This window comes from Cornus florida, unplaced genomic scaffold (assembly GCF_030987335.1).
Source record: "Cornus florida cultivar Cherokee Brave unplaced genomic scaffold, ASM3098733v1 CherokeeBrave_3.0.0_Hap2_Chr10, whole genome shotgun sequence".
In the NCBI taxonomy this organism is placed as follows: domain Eukaryota; kingdom Viridiplantae; phylum Streptophyta; class Magnoliopsida; order Cornales; family Cornaceae; genus Cornus; species Cornus florida.
The window spans coordinates 97180804-97193814 of NW_026775580.1; the positions used below are offsets into that span (position 1 = coordinate 97180804).

The 13011-nt window shown below is 36.9% G+C and overlaps 1 protein-coding gene and 1 pseudogene across 1 annotated transcript; one reads left to right on the plus strand and one right to left on the minus strand.

Annotated features, from left to right (window-relative positions):
- The first annotated feature begins 1809 nt into the window (after window positions 1–1809).
- On the plus strand, window positions 1810–4589 carry LOC132276127 (uncharacterized). The gene is made up of 2 exons (XM_059777400.1): window positions 1810–2206; window positions 3579–4589. The coding sequence occupies exons 1-2, from the start codon at window positions 1899–1901 to the stop codon at window positions 4069–4071; spliced, it is 801 nt and encodes a 266-aa protein (XP_059633383.1). The 5' UTR covers window positions 1810–1898; the 3' UTR covers window positions 4072–4589.
- Window positions 4590–5465: 876 nt separating this feature from the next.
- LOC132278192 (respiratory burst oxidase homolog protein D-like) lies at window positions 5466–13011 on the minus strand (annotated as a pseudogene).

The window sequence follows — 13011 nt, forward strand, 5'->3', positions numbered from 1 at the left end:
TCAGCGTTAAGTATAGTTTTTAGGCATTGAACATGAGCGGGGCCCTTGAGTCTCATCTGCTAATTGATCCAACCCATCAACAAATTTGGATATCAGATCGGGCCCATGGAGTTATCGAAGATTCAAAGCCAAGTAAGTCCATGGTTGTGCACGTGCAAACGACCTACCCAACTTCACGTGGTTATCACACGGATAGCCATCAGGGAAGAAATATGGATGCGGACAAACGAAATTATTAGATAGGAAAAGGATATAGAATAAAATTAGAATGATAAAAAATACAATAAATTTTCTAAAGTCATTGTTTGACGTAGAATGCAATGATCATTCAACAGAGGGAACATGAATTATCAATCTTTTGCCAACTATTCTAGTCTAAATGATGAAATGACACAAGTTTGGGCCCCCCCGTTTTTTTAAATATGTAAAATAGATTTAAAATTTTAAAATATAATATTATCAATTCACGATATATATTTTATATAATATACAATTATATTTAAAACAATACCATACTACAATGTTATGTTTAAGAATATCAAATCACTGCTTTAAAACTTAAATGGTAACATATTATTAATATATACATCATATTACAAAAAATTGATAATATAAAGTCAAAACCTTACAAGTTTAGTTCAGGAAAAAATAAAATAAGAGTCTTGAGTTTAGTTCACAAAAAAATAAAATAAGAGTCTTAAGTATATATACATGGAATTGTCAAATGACAAAAAATTTGGTGCCTTAGTCATCATCTTGAATTAGAATTTTGAAAAGGATATGTAAAAATTAATTTTTGGAAACATTTAGACTCCTTTTGTTTGAATGAAAAATATATATTTTTTATGTTTGGTTGTTGTAAAATATTTACAAACATTTTTTTTTAAAAATATAACAATAATAACTTATCAATCAATTTTCAGTAAATTATTTTACATGTCTCGTCTAATGAACTCAACCTTAACCTCAATCTAGACCTTTGCCAAACACCGAAAAGGTAAAAATAACGAAAAGGTAAAAATAAAAAATATATATTTTACTTAAAAAAGAAAAATATTTTTCAAGAAAAATATTTTAGGTCGAAATAAACGGAACCTAAAAGAAAAACCTTGCATATGCTTAGATAATCCAATGGGTTAGTATCTACGGTAAATTTTGGAATGCCATGCTTCAACTCTTTGCGTTCACTACTTTAACTCTAATCCTTCTTATCTTGTTAAAAAAAGAAAAAAAAAGATACTAGAAATACAATTTTCAGGTATGGGTAGAAAACATTGCAAGCCTTGTATTACTGGAGTGGTTAAGTTGCACCCAGTGTTTGGAAGTTCATGATGTTGGAGCCTTGCATCATTCTCCTCTAATAACTAATCACAAACCCCTAATCCTTAACATTTAAAAAAAAAAAACAATAATTATATGTAACACAAGTTAGCAAAATTAGTGGAAGTTAGTTCAAATAGTATGATAGCTAATCTTCAAATGATAGGTTATCTTTAAATCCTTTTATAATATTTTAGGAGTGAGTGCATTTGTTTGATTTTTCAAAATAAATATATAAATCGATGTAACAAATGTGATCATTAAATAAAATCAAAAAATCATATATGTGTATATTTATTTAGATTAATTTGAGGTGTTCATTTTTTTTCGCATATATAGTTAATAAAACCAATTCAAATAATTTTATTTTTTGAAATCAAAATCGCCCGACATTGTTCTTATTGGTTCGGATCGCATTGACCCAATACGTGCCCATCCCATCCTAACCCGATTGAATTCGGCCTCCGTTAAACACGACGAACGCGCGCAACAGCGAGGGCAAGACTATCGACATCGAAAAGGATTACAAGACGTGAAGAAAGTTGAAAAGTTTAGAGAGAGAGAGAGAGAGAGAGGGTATGTTGGGCCGGCGGTGGCTGACGGTGCCAGTGGTGGTCGGAGTAATAGGAATATTGAGAGCGTTGAGCAATCAGTACGGATGGGACAAAGACACAGCTCTTCAGCTCCTCCGCGAGATGTCTGATCGATTGGGGATATGGGCGATCCCTGTGTACGTTGGGATCCACACCATCACGCTCTCTCTCTGCCTCCCCTATGCGATCTTCTTCGAGGCTGGGGCTTCTCTGCTCTTTGGTTTCTTTCCTGCAGTGCTCTGCGTCTTCTCCGCCAAAATCCTAGGAGCCTCCCTCTCCTTTTGGATCGGCAGGTACTTTCACTTGCCTCTCTCTCATTTCTTCTTTCGAATTTCAAATTTCCTGATTAATACATCTTTTGCTACATGGGGTTTTTCAATTATTATTCATTTTCGCTATTTTATTTGTTTTGTTGATTGTAGTTATTGTTGCGTTTATTTGGTTGATAAATGTTGCCCTTTGTGGTGAAAATTTCTCTTTTTTGATTTAGAGATGGAAACTACTGAATAACCTTAATTATGTACATATAAATCACACGTCTGCATAATTAGTACATGATGTATTAAGTTCAGATAAATTTTTTATTTTTTTTTCTGGGTACTTGTTAAGGTTGCAATTAAGATTTTGGAAAATTAGAATTCATTTGAGCTAAAGATTACAATATTTTAACCCAACTACAGGAGATTAAATAGAGTGGAATGGAAACATGGGTTTTATGTAGCTGACCCCAAATAGTTGGGAAAAGGCTTGGTTATTGTTGTATAGGAGATTAAGCTTTGCATTGTGATGGAAAGTTTAAAATTCAGGTAATTTTACTTCATTTTAGTAACAAACATGTCATGTTTAGTTGAGGGGCGCCAAACGGACATCTGATAAGGAGTTCTGCAAGATCAGCAATAGTATCACCTAGTTGAATTAATAAAGATGCTACTTCCTCCTTTTAAGATCAGGGCTTGGGCACAAAGAGTTTGAGGGTGTTTATTCAGGGCTTATTTGGTAATTGGTTATTGAGGTATGCTTTGGAAGGGGATGTTGTGGACGAAATGTAATTGAAGGGAAGTTTGGGAATGATGGGTGTGGGCATCTACAGCGGTGCAGATTCTTACCGATTGGTCTTTATAGGAGGGTTGCTAGAGGATCAGAGATTTCTCCAACCACATTTCTTTTGCGGTAGAAATGAGTTAAGGATTTAATTGTAAAAGGAATTTTTGGTACAAAGAGGTGGCCGTTAAATATAGATTGTCAGTCCCCTTCTTTATGATAGTTGTTAAGGAAAATCTTGCTGTAAAGTTCTTCCTATCTTGGCCAGTGGTGTAACATGGAATCCCATGTTCAGTAACGCCTTAGTCTCGTAGAGCGGGAGGAGCCTTAGTCACGTAGAGCAGGATTTAGTGATGCCCTTTTAGTTTTCATATTGCTTAGTTTCCTTGTGTAGTCTTGAAAATTAAGTGCCTGTGAAGTACAACGAATTGGTCCGTTAACTCATATTTTGGAATGATCTCCTCATTTGAGGCTTCGAAGTGAATTCTTCAAAGAAAGTTCTTATTCCTTTCCCATTATGATCTCATATATATATTTTTATTATAAAATTTTGTTCGTTATGTTGCACAGACTCTCGTTCTGTCTCTCTGGTATCAGAACCCGTGACTTTGTGGTCTTGTTCAGGTTTGTTTTCAGGAGGTCAAGTTCAGCAGTGGATTGGGCCCAAAGGAACAAGTACTTCCATCTGCTTTCAAGGGGAGTTGAACGAGATGGTTGGAAATTTGTTCTTCTTGCTCGCTTTTCACCCATACCCTCCTATGTCATAAACTATGGCTTGGCTGCTACCAAGGTTGGTTTCGTGGTGGATTTCCTGCTCCCTACAGTAATTGGTTGCCTGCCTATGATCTTGCAGAATACGTCCATTGGCAGCCTTGCCGGTGCTGCAGTAGCTTCAGCATCTGGGTCTCAGAAATCTCAGGTTTGGTCATACATCTTCCCCCTGCTTGGTATTCTTTCGAGCATTCTTATCTCCTTGAGGATCAAAAAGTACTCCACTGATATCGCAGTAGCAGAATCATCTTCTGGTGAGGACACTCGTGACCATAATAGCACTGTTGACTCCTCTCAAACCTTCTCAAGTGGGAAAGGAAATAACGGCCTGAAGAAAAGTCAATAATAACTTTACTCTCACTGATTTTGCATTTGATTTTTATAGCTTGCCCCGATAAGATATGAAGGATTTTTGCTTGAAATCTCTCAGTCCTTGTCTAGAGAACTTGTTAGCAGTTGGGCCGTTTTTCTCCCGCAATCTGCTTTTTCCTGAAAGCATTCATTGGCACTGTGAATGTAGTGAAACTTGAAAACAACAAATATGTAACGTAGAAGCATGTGAAATTTTCTAGATACAGATGTAAGACCTAAAACTAAGGATTTGTCATTAGTCGATGTGTGAATGACTCATTAGTGGTCGGCAACATTCTAAAAGCCAATTGAGTTTGTTGATGACGATGAAGGAATTTCATCAAAGCTAATTGTAAGATGATGTAGGAGGTTCATTTGGGGTGTGTCCAGTTATGGGTTCAATGTGATACATGAAGACAGGAAAAAACCAATCAAATAGAAGCTTCCTTTCAATCATTGCTGTTTCAAACAATTGAACTCATGAAATAATAAACGTTTTTCACTGTGATGTTATATGATGAATGCATTATTATTGTTTGCTAATACTTATAATGGTAACCCGACAATGTGTTTTTGCATGCTGATACTATTGCTAATAATGGTAGCTTAACAAAATATTTTTTGCGGGAATGATGATGATTTATAATCGTAGATGGAGGGGGACAGGTCCTGTTGGTAGTTGTTCCTGAAATGTGGTTTGAATAATATTCCTGAATAGCACAGATTAGGATCTTGAAGTTACTTGATTTAATGTCTTCCCACCAGTAGTTCTTTCAGAGAACCCAAATCATATGTTGTACAGTATACCTTACTGTATGACAACAGATTTCTCCACCTTTTAGAGATGGGTATTACAACTTCTGAAACATTTTAGTTGGTTTGACTTGGGAATTAATATAAGCTTGGTCATGTGTTTTATTACTGGGTGAATTTCCAGCTTAGATTTATTAAATTTTCTACCCTTAGATGTGCAAGAGTGAGACTCCCATTCAATGATATTGTAGCAGTATATCACTATAATATGTGATTTGAACATTGTCTTTACTTGATATTTCCATCTCTCTTTGTGCTGTTATATTCCAAATGAGCCTTTTGGTAAAACAAATGGAAAGCCCTGTCTGCACGAGAGAAGACTAGACTAGACTGCGTAGAAATGTATTCGAGAATTATGTGATTTGAAAATCATGTCAAGTTTATCTATAGATATCTAGTAGAGAATGTTGTTAAATCTTTAACAGAGAATGTTAAGTATATGATTTTCAAAATTTAGTTATTCTTTCCTACCCTAATGTCAGCTGCATAATTGATGAGTTGGGTTAGCACGAGTCCCATTGCATCCAACAAATGAGTCTTGTCATATGCCAGTATGCAAACCCCTTCTTGTCAACCTTAAAAATTCTCCTTGTGGAAATCAAACTTGGTGGTGGTCTTGTGGGAGAAATCCAAAGCTAGTTGCCGGAGCTCCTTGGCTAAGGCTGGTGCTCCACAATAGAACACTCCTGCAGCATGAAGCCGTGCAATCAAAACCTTGGAAGATTGTTACGAGTAGTATTATCATCTAATTGTGTGTGTGCATTATAGTGTGTTTTTGTGCAAATGGACCCACGGTTGACACTAACCAATATGGGCATCAGGATGGTGGAGAGCGATGTTATTGAAGACTTGAGGCCACTTAGGCTTGGCGAAGTGGAATTTTATTCCGGTACCAGAAACAATGTCTAGGCTATTCTTGGCATGATATAGGGATTGGAGCATGGCTATGAGGGCCGATGTGGCGTCCCTTTCTTTGTAGACGCTGTTGCAGTAGTTGTGCATTTCTATGTTGACGCTGGTGCAGTAGGTGTGCATTTTTATCACTCCCTTGGAGTCCATCTCCGCCATCTCGTTCATGATCCCTTTGAACCACTTAAACGATCCTTGTTCCCTTGTCACCCAGCAGAAGTGGGCTCTCCTCATTTTGAACCCTTTCTTGTTCATTTTCTTTTTATTATTGATATTACCATCACTATTATTGGGAGTTGATTAGAATTAACTTTCTTGCCGCTCTCTATAGCTCCCTTCACTACTACCTCTTCTTTTTCTTCCACTTGTTCCTCATCTGAGTTCAACTTCATGTTGTTGATGATGTCCTTGACGATGCTGATCATTGGCGTCGCCCCGATTCCAAGCCCAACCAGCAAAACCACCTCGTATTTCTTGTAGTCTTGCGCTGGAGCTCCATACGGACCGTCTACCAGTATCTTCGGAAAGCTGTCCATTCAGTTCAACTCAATTTGGTTAAACTCAAATCATTCACACACTTGTACTGATTTTGGACTACTCAAATCAGTAGGAAGGCCTACTACTGATTTTAGACTTCCACATTTTTAATAAAGGATCTCACCAAGGGTTACTCCCTTCTTGTATTTCATTTCATAAACCTCTCTTCCCTCCATTTGGTGGCTGACCCACCTATTGATCAATGCAACAAATGAGTGAATTTCGATAACAGTTAGTGCTTAGTGAAGAGAAACCAATCAAGTTGAACTAATGGAAAGTGGCCTGAGCATTTGAATCTAATAGAAATAAACCTCAGAGAAAACAGTTTTGAGTTGGCGCGTCCAATCGCCAAGAGTTCGAATGTGAACACTTAGATAGTCATCTCCCGGTGCTGAAGTTAAGAGAAAATGGATGCCTGCATTTCATAGTTCATACCAAATCATTATTTAGGGTTAACATAATTTGTTTAGCTTAACTGATTTACCTAGTTAGCTACCATTCTAGCGAAGAAACTGTGGCACATTTGATGGACACATATTGTCCACTCTTGTATTTGAACCCGTGGGGCTTCGACACGGGCAATGTGAGGACATTTCCAGGATGAAAGGCAACCTTCCAGTAACCAAGGGAGTAGTCATCATTATCAGACATTTCAAATTGATCACTTCAATGAATAATTTAACTTCCTATTAATCTCCGTTAACTTATATTAATTTTATAGGACCTTCATAGTTGATCAAGTGATTGAGAAGAGTACTTTTTACTTTGTACCTTTAGAATGTTAACTGGCTGGATGCTTGATCTTAAAGCCCTGGTCATCCCCTCACCTGCATAGAGTGCTACTGGAACTGCCAAGTACATCCATGTCTGCTGTCAAAAGATGACGATGGATTGGCATAGGACACGAGAAGAAAAATAAACCAAAATAACAGAGACCAAACCGAAAATTAAGATGAGGAAGTGCTTACTGTCTTTTGGTACCATATCTTGGTAAGATAAAGGTATATACTATGGACAGCAAGGAGAACGTAGACAACCGCAAAAAGGTGGTGGGAATTCCAGAAGGCATTGAAGCCAACGATTCTTTTGAGGGGTTTGGGAATGTCAAGCTTGTTTCGCCTGAACCATGGGGTAGCTAGAGTGAACAATATGGCCATCAACACCACCATAGTTATACCTGTCACCCCTCCTCACCAAAGAAAGGTTTCAATACCCCATATTCTTTCAGAGTTGCATGAAGCAGGCGTGGGAAATCACAGACTAAGTGAGAACCACCATGTAGAACAATCCCAACCGTAATTCCTATCGCAATCACCTGAACATCATATTCAATGCATCAACATTTTAAATTTCTGGGGACTCGATTCATGAAGGAAGATGAAATTTTGTCCATTTTTACCTAGTGGAAATTTTGTCCATTTTTACCTTGACTAAAATGCACCTTTTAAAAAAAGAGGGATACATTGTGCACATAACTTATAGTATAGGGGGGTTTACTGCACTTAACCCTTTTCCTTTTCCGCATGACTATGCGGTGCAAATTTATCATATTTGTCTTGAAATTTCACTAATTTTAACACACGAAAGAGATTTAAGTAAATTTGAGTTTAGATTTTATTATCAACATCCATATACAAATTAAAAATCAAATCAAATTATGGCACCTCAATCCAAGCCCAACGCTAATTAAGTTTGGGTTGATATTTCTGAACCCTATCACAACCTTAATTGTGAAAATGGGTTGCCCAACTCGTGAAAAAATTGGGCTAGGCTTAAGTTGGCCTACTCAAGTTGCACCCCTAAGTTGGGGTGCGCACGTTTTAGTTTGGTCCAGTTCTGGAATGAATCAAAACCAAACTAATTGCAATGGTCCTAGAAATATTAAAATTGAACCTGTTAAAAATAGTAGAACCAAACCTAAATCCAACCACAAAGATTGTTTTTTTTTAGTTCAATTCTACGGTCTTAGACTTTTCTATATATATGTATATATACCAATACAATAAAAAATTAAACTTTATATAGAGTTGCAACTCGAGTGGATTGGAGGTTAAACCTGAGGTATGAAATTTTTAATCTTAACCCATCTCAACTTGAGCCTAATCCATTTTTTTTTTTTAAGTTCGGGTTGAATTCAGGCTTGCAAATCAGGCTGAATTTTCGGGTTGATGTAATATCAAATGAAATAACCTTTATTTTTTCACAGTTAAAATGAAATAACCTTAACCCATTTCAACTTTTCGAAGTGCTCAACCCCAATCTTACTCACTGAAACTTCTTTGGCAAGAGATTGCGGCACGTTTGTGTGTGTGAGCCTAATCCATCCTTAAATTTTTAAGCTCAAGTTGAATTCAGACTTGCAATTCAGGCTGAATTTTTGGATTGATGTAATATCAAATGAAATAACTTTTAACTTTTTCACAACTAAAATAATTAAAGATTTGACATGACATAATAACAAAATAACCCAATCCTGACCCGAAATGAAATTAGCTTTTTACTTTTCAACCCAAACTCGGATCGAATTGCAATTTACACAGCCCAGGCCCAAAAAATTTCAGCTTGGGCTCGGGTTGGTCCAGTTTTGGCCCACCTGAGTTGTAGCCATATATACAGATGATGATGATCTTATTATGTATTGCAGTGTAATGTATATGAAGTCATATTTTGAAGTAAGTGTATTAGACAGTATGCAATATATATTTACTTGTAACAGCTTAGTTCAGTTTGGTTCGGTACTTTTGAAACCTAAACCGGAACTGGTAATCAATGAATTTTTAATTTTTAATTTTTGAAACCGGAATTGAACCATTCCATTTTACAACCGGACCAAACCGGTACTATTTGGATTAGTCGGGTCTGGTTGATCGGTTTTAGCAGTATTTCGTGCACCTGTATTGAACAGGAATGTTACCCAGAGTGGTGTGAGGCTCTATAGAATTAGTTGATTACCTCGTCGACTTCTTCTTCCGTGATTCTGCCATCGGCATCTTTATCTATCCTTCAATTATCATTACCAGTTATATATATGTATTATATTATTAGTAGATCATTACACTTCAACTAATCCAAAAACCAGTTAGAGCAGCAATACCAGAAAATGAAAGCCCTTCAGCTGCTGATAAAAATAGTACATGTCAAAGAACGTCGAAGTTATATAACTAACGATTCTGTTTGGTTCGATTCTTTTGAACCCAAAACTAAAATTGAATAGTTGGTAATGCAGGGGTGCAACTTTAGTGGGCTCAACTTAGATCAACCCGAGACCAGCCTAAAAATTTTTAAACTTGAATTGTGTAAATTGCAATTTGGTTTAGACTTGGGTTGAAAAGCAACACCCTGAATTAATTTCAGGCCGAGCTCGGGGTACTGTGTTGGTCAACCTGAAGCCCAAACTAGTCATGAATTATAAAACCCGACCAAAACCTGAACAATGAACCTGATATATATATATTTGTGTTGGTACTTGGTAGCATATGGTTGGTTATTTAGTGGGTACACTTGGTTGTAACATATATGTAATACACCACATCGTATCCTTTTATAATATCAAGTGACTAACTTAATATGGTTATTTCATTTGTTATTGCAACAATCTGATTTCTAATCCGAAATAGCAAACCTTGTTTGAAGCCCATATTCAACCCGGGGTTAAAAATTAAGGATGAGTTGTGCTTGAATTTCGGATCGGGTTAGGTTAGAGTTAAAAATTTCATACATCAGGTTGAGCCAAATCGCAATTCTAATTAACTATTTCTAATTTTTGTAATGGGGACCGCACCACTCCATTATAGAACCAAACCAAACCTTACAATTCGGTCTAGTCCAGTTCGTCCCTTTTTATGTGTACCACTAATGAAAAGGGACATTACATGTAATGGGGTGGGAGGATAGAGCCATACTTAACCTTTGATATTTGACCGTTAATAAGTTGATTATTACCTCTTGGACTTCTTCCATGATTCTGCCATCAGCATCTGTATCTATCCTGCAATTATCAGTACCAAAAATATGTATTATGTTACAGCATTAGAAATCAACTAATCCAAAAACCAGTTAAGGGAAGGAGACAACAGCAATATGAGAAAAAAGTCAGTCCGGAGATACTGAGTGGAAGCTTTGATCAGATATTTGTTCCCAAAACTTGTTGCGCTCTCCCCCCACTTATATAGTGCCCAATGGATCGAACAGCTCACCGTGGAATTGACAATTATACGACAATATAACATGAAAATAAAAAAATAAAAAAACAGAATCATCTCCAAGTCTCGGGTTCTCAGCAAAGAATGAGAGCATTATCATTGTCCGCTAATACTTGTATTGGTAACCCCGACAATATATGTTTTTGCATGCCGCTGCTATATGCCAATCTTAATTATTTTGATTATTTTTGTCGGAACGGTTCGGCTCGCGAAAAAACGTTAGTTCCGCTTTCCAGGTGAATGGAAAGTAGGAGTGGATGTCGGGTGTGCCAGGAATTGCTGTCGTTCCAAAGTGGAGATCCGAACAACTATCTAGTAGGAGATTGTAAGGATCAGGCGATTGAATGAAGAACTGGAATTACCACATTCAAAGGTTCTTTTTCCCTTGAAAAAGGACTTTCGAACTGAATTATGGCTAGTGGAAATGAAAGCTGTATTGAAAGTGCAGGACTTTAAAGTAAAGTGCAGGAAAGTAGGAATAGTAAGTGCGGGACTTGAATTAAACATATTGAAATTGCATTACATGAATGTAAAGAAATTGAAGTGCTGTTGGTTGTGTGTGTTGAACAGGGTTTGCAAACTAGCTCTAAGTGCTTTATTTATAGAGCTTTCCATGCTGCAGCAGCTTGATGTGGCAGCTTCAGCAGCTTCCACGTGGCCAAATTCTGAACTGCCAAGTGTCTCATGTTCTCAGCAGTTGTAACTTCCTCCTTCCATCTTCTCCCTTCTCTGTTGCAGACTTCAGCCACTTTCTACCTCCGTGAACTCATACCGTAGTCTTCTCACAAATTGACACGCGTCCCATATTTCATGCTCCTCCTCTATCTCCCACGAACCCCTTCTCCAACTTGAACATGATTACCGTTTTTAGTTAGTAGTAGCAGTTGCTTGAGACACCACCACCTCCAACTGATGCTGTTGTAGCGAATCAAGTGACCCACGTTCCTTAGTAATCCTTTCTTCTATAGAGTCCAATTTCTGTGTAACTTCCATACATATATCATGCAGGTATATAGAAATTAGTTATAGGCCCACGTTGCCCTCAATTCTAATAACCTCCTTCAACTAGACTTCCATAAATAATGCCATGGTATCCTAAATTTCAGCATCTTCTCATAGTGGGTCAGCATCCTTAATCCCTGTAACTTCCTTTCTCGAAACTTTCCTTCTGATTATAGAGTTCATGGCATCGTGGGCTTCTTTTTAAACTTCAGCACCTTCTTTGATTCATCATGGACTTTCCACATTAACTTCACAGAGTCGTGGTCACCGAGTCTACGCCGTGGGTTGTAGTTGTGGTGTACTTCCTTAATTCTAGCAATCTTTCTTCAACCTTGCCTCATATGGAATACGAATTCAAGGCGTCATGGACTCCCTTTTCACGATAATTACTCCATCATGGGTTAAGCTTAATAAATATATATATACCACATACATACATATATATATATATATATATATATATATAGAAACAAATTAAATCCCCACGTCCCGTTGAATTTTATCAATAGAAGTTGACCTGGCTTGAGCGATTGCTGGAGTGTCCTAAAAATAAGGAGGAAACCAATCCCACGTTTTTTTTCCTTTCTTGACGTGGTCAATTTTGATCTTAAATGGAAAATATCCATTTAATTGATATCTTATAAAAAATAGGATCTTCTAATAAATTCAACTTTAAAAGAATTGATCTATCGTGGCAAATTTAATAAATCTCGCTACGTGTTGATGAATTATTGGTCGGTTGATCTTTGACTTTAATCTTCTCATAAAGCTGCACCCATGGTAACTAACCCCATGTGGCCTTCTTATCCTTTTAGGACATTATAACCCAAGTTTGGTAAGTCCTAATGAGACTCACCACTCCTTTTAATTTCTCGTGGTTTTAATATTCCAAAGGAATATTTGTCAGTATTACCCTTTGACATTGCAAGTTCAATTGGAACTTGTCATATACCTCTTTTCTATTAATAGACCACATTAACAATTCCATGTCACACCTTCCTATTCTTGGATAATTAGAATACTAGATTAATATGGTAAGCTTGTCAAAACTCGCCATATGTCTTCTTTCCATTGGGCAAAAATAATAGGGTAAACAAGAACGATGACGATTGACAGTTGAAGATGATGGAGGGGGACAGAAACTTATATGTTATTGGTGGAATCATTGATACTACCAAATATATAATACAGCTGTGTGATTTGAACATTGTTTTTATTTGACTCCATCATCTTCATTTGTGCTGTTTTATTCCAATGGATAATGATTTTCAATGTATTTACAGTGCAAACCTTTTTTCTGGTTGGGCACCTGACTTGTCTTTGATACCATCTACCAGACTTGGTCTAGCTTTGATACTTTTTTTTAGGACTAGTGAGCTTGTGCACCCCTCATTTCTGGCTGGGTCCCAGCTCTGATACCATCTGTCAAGGTTTGTCTTACTCTGTTTTACACGATATTCTGCATCCCTCAT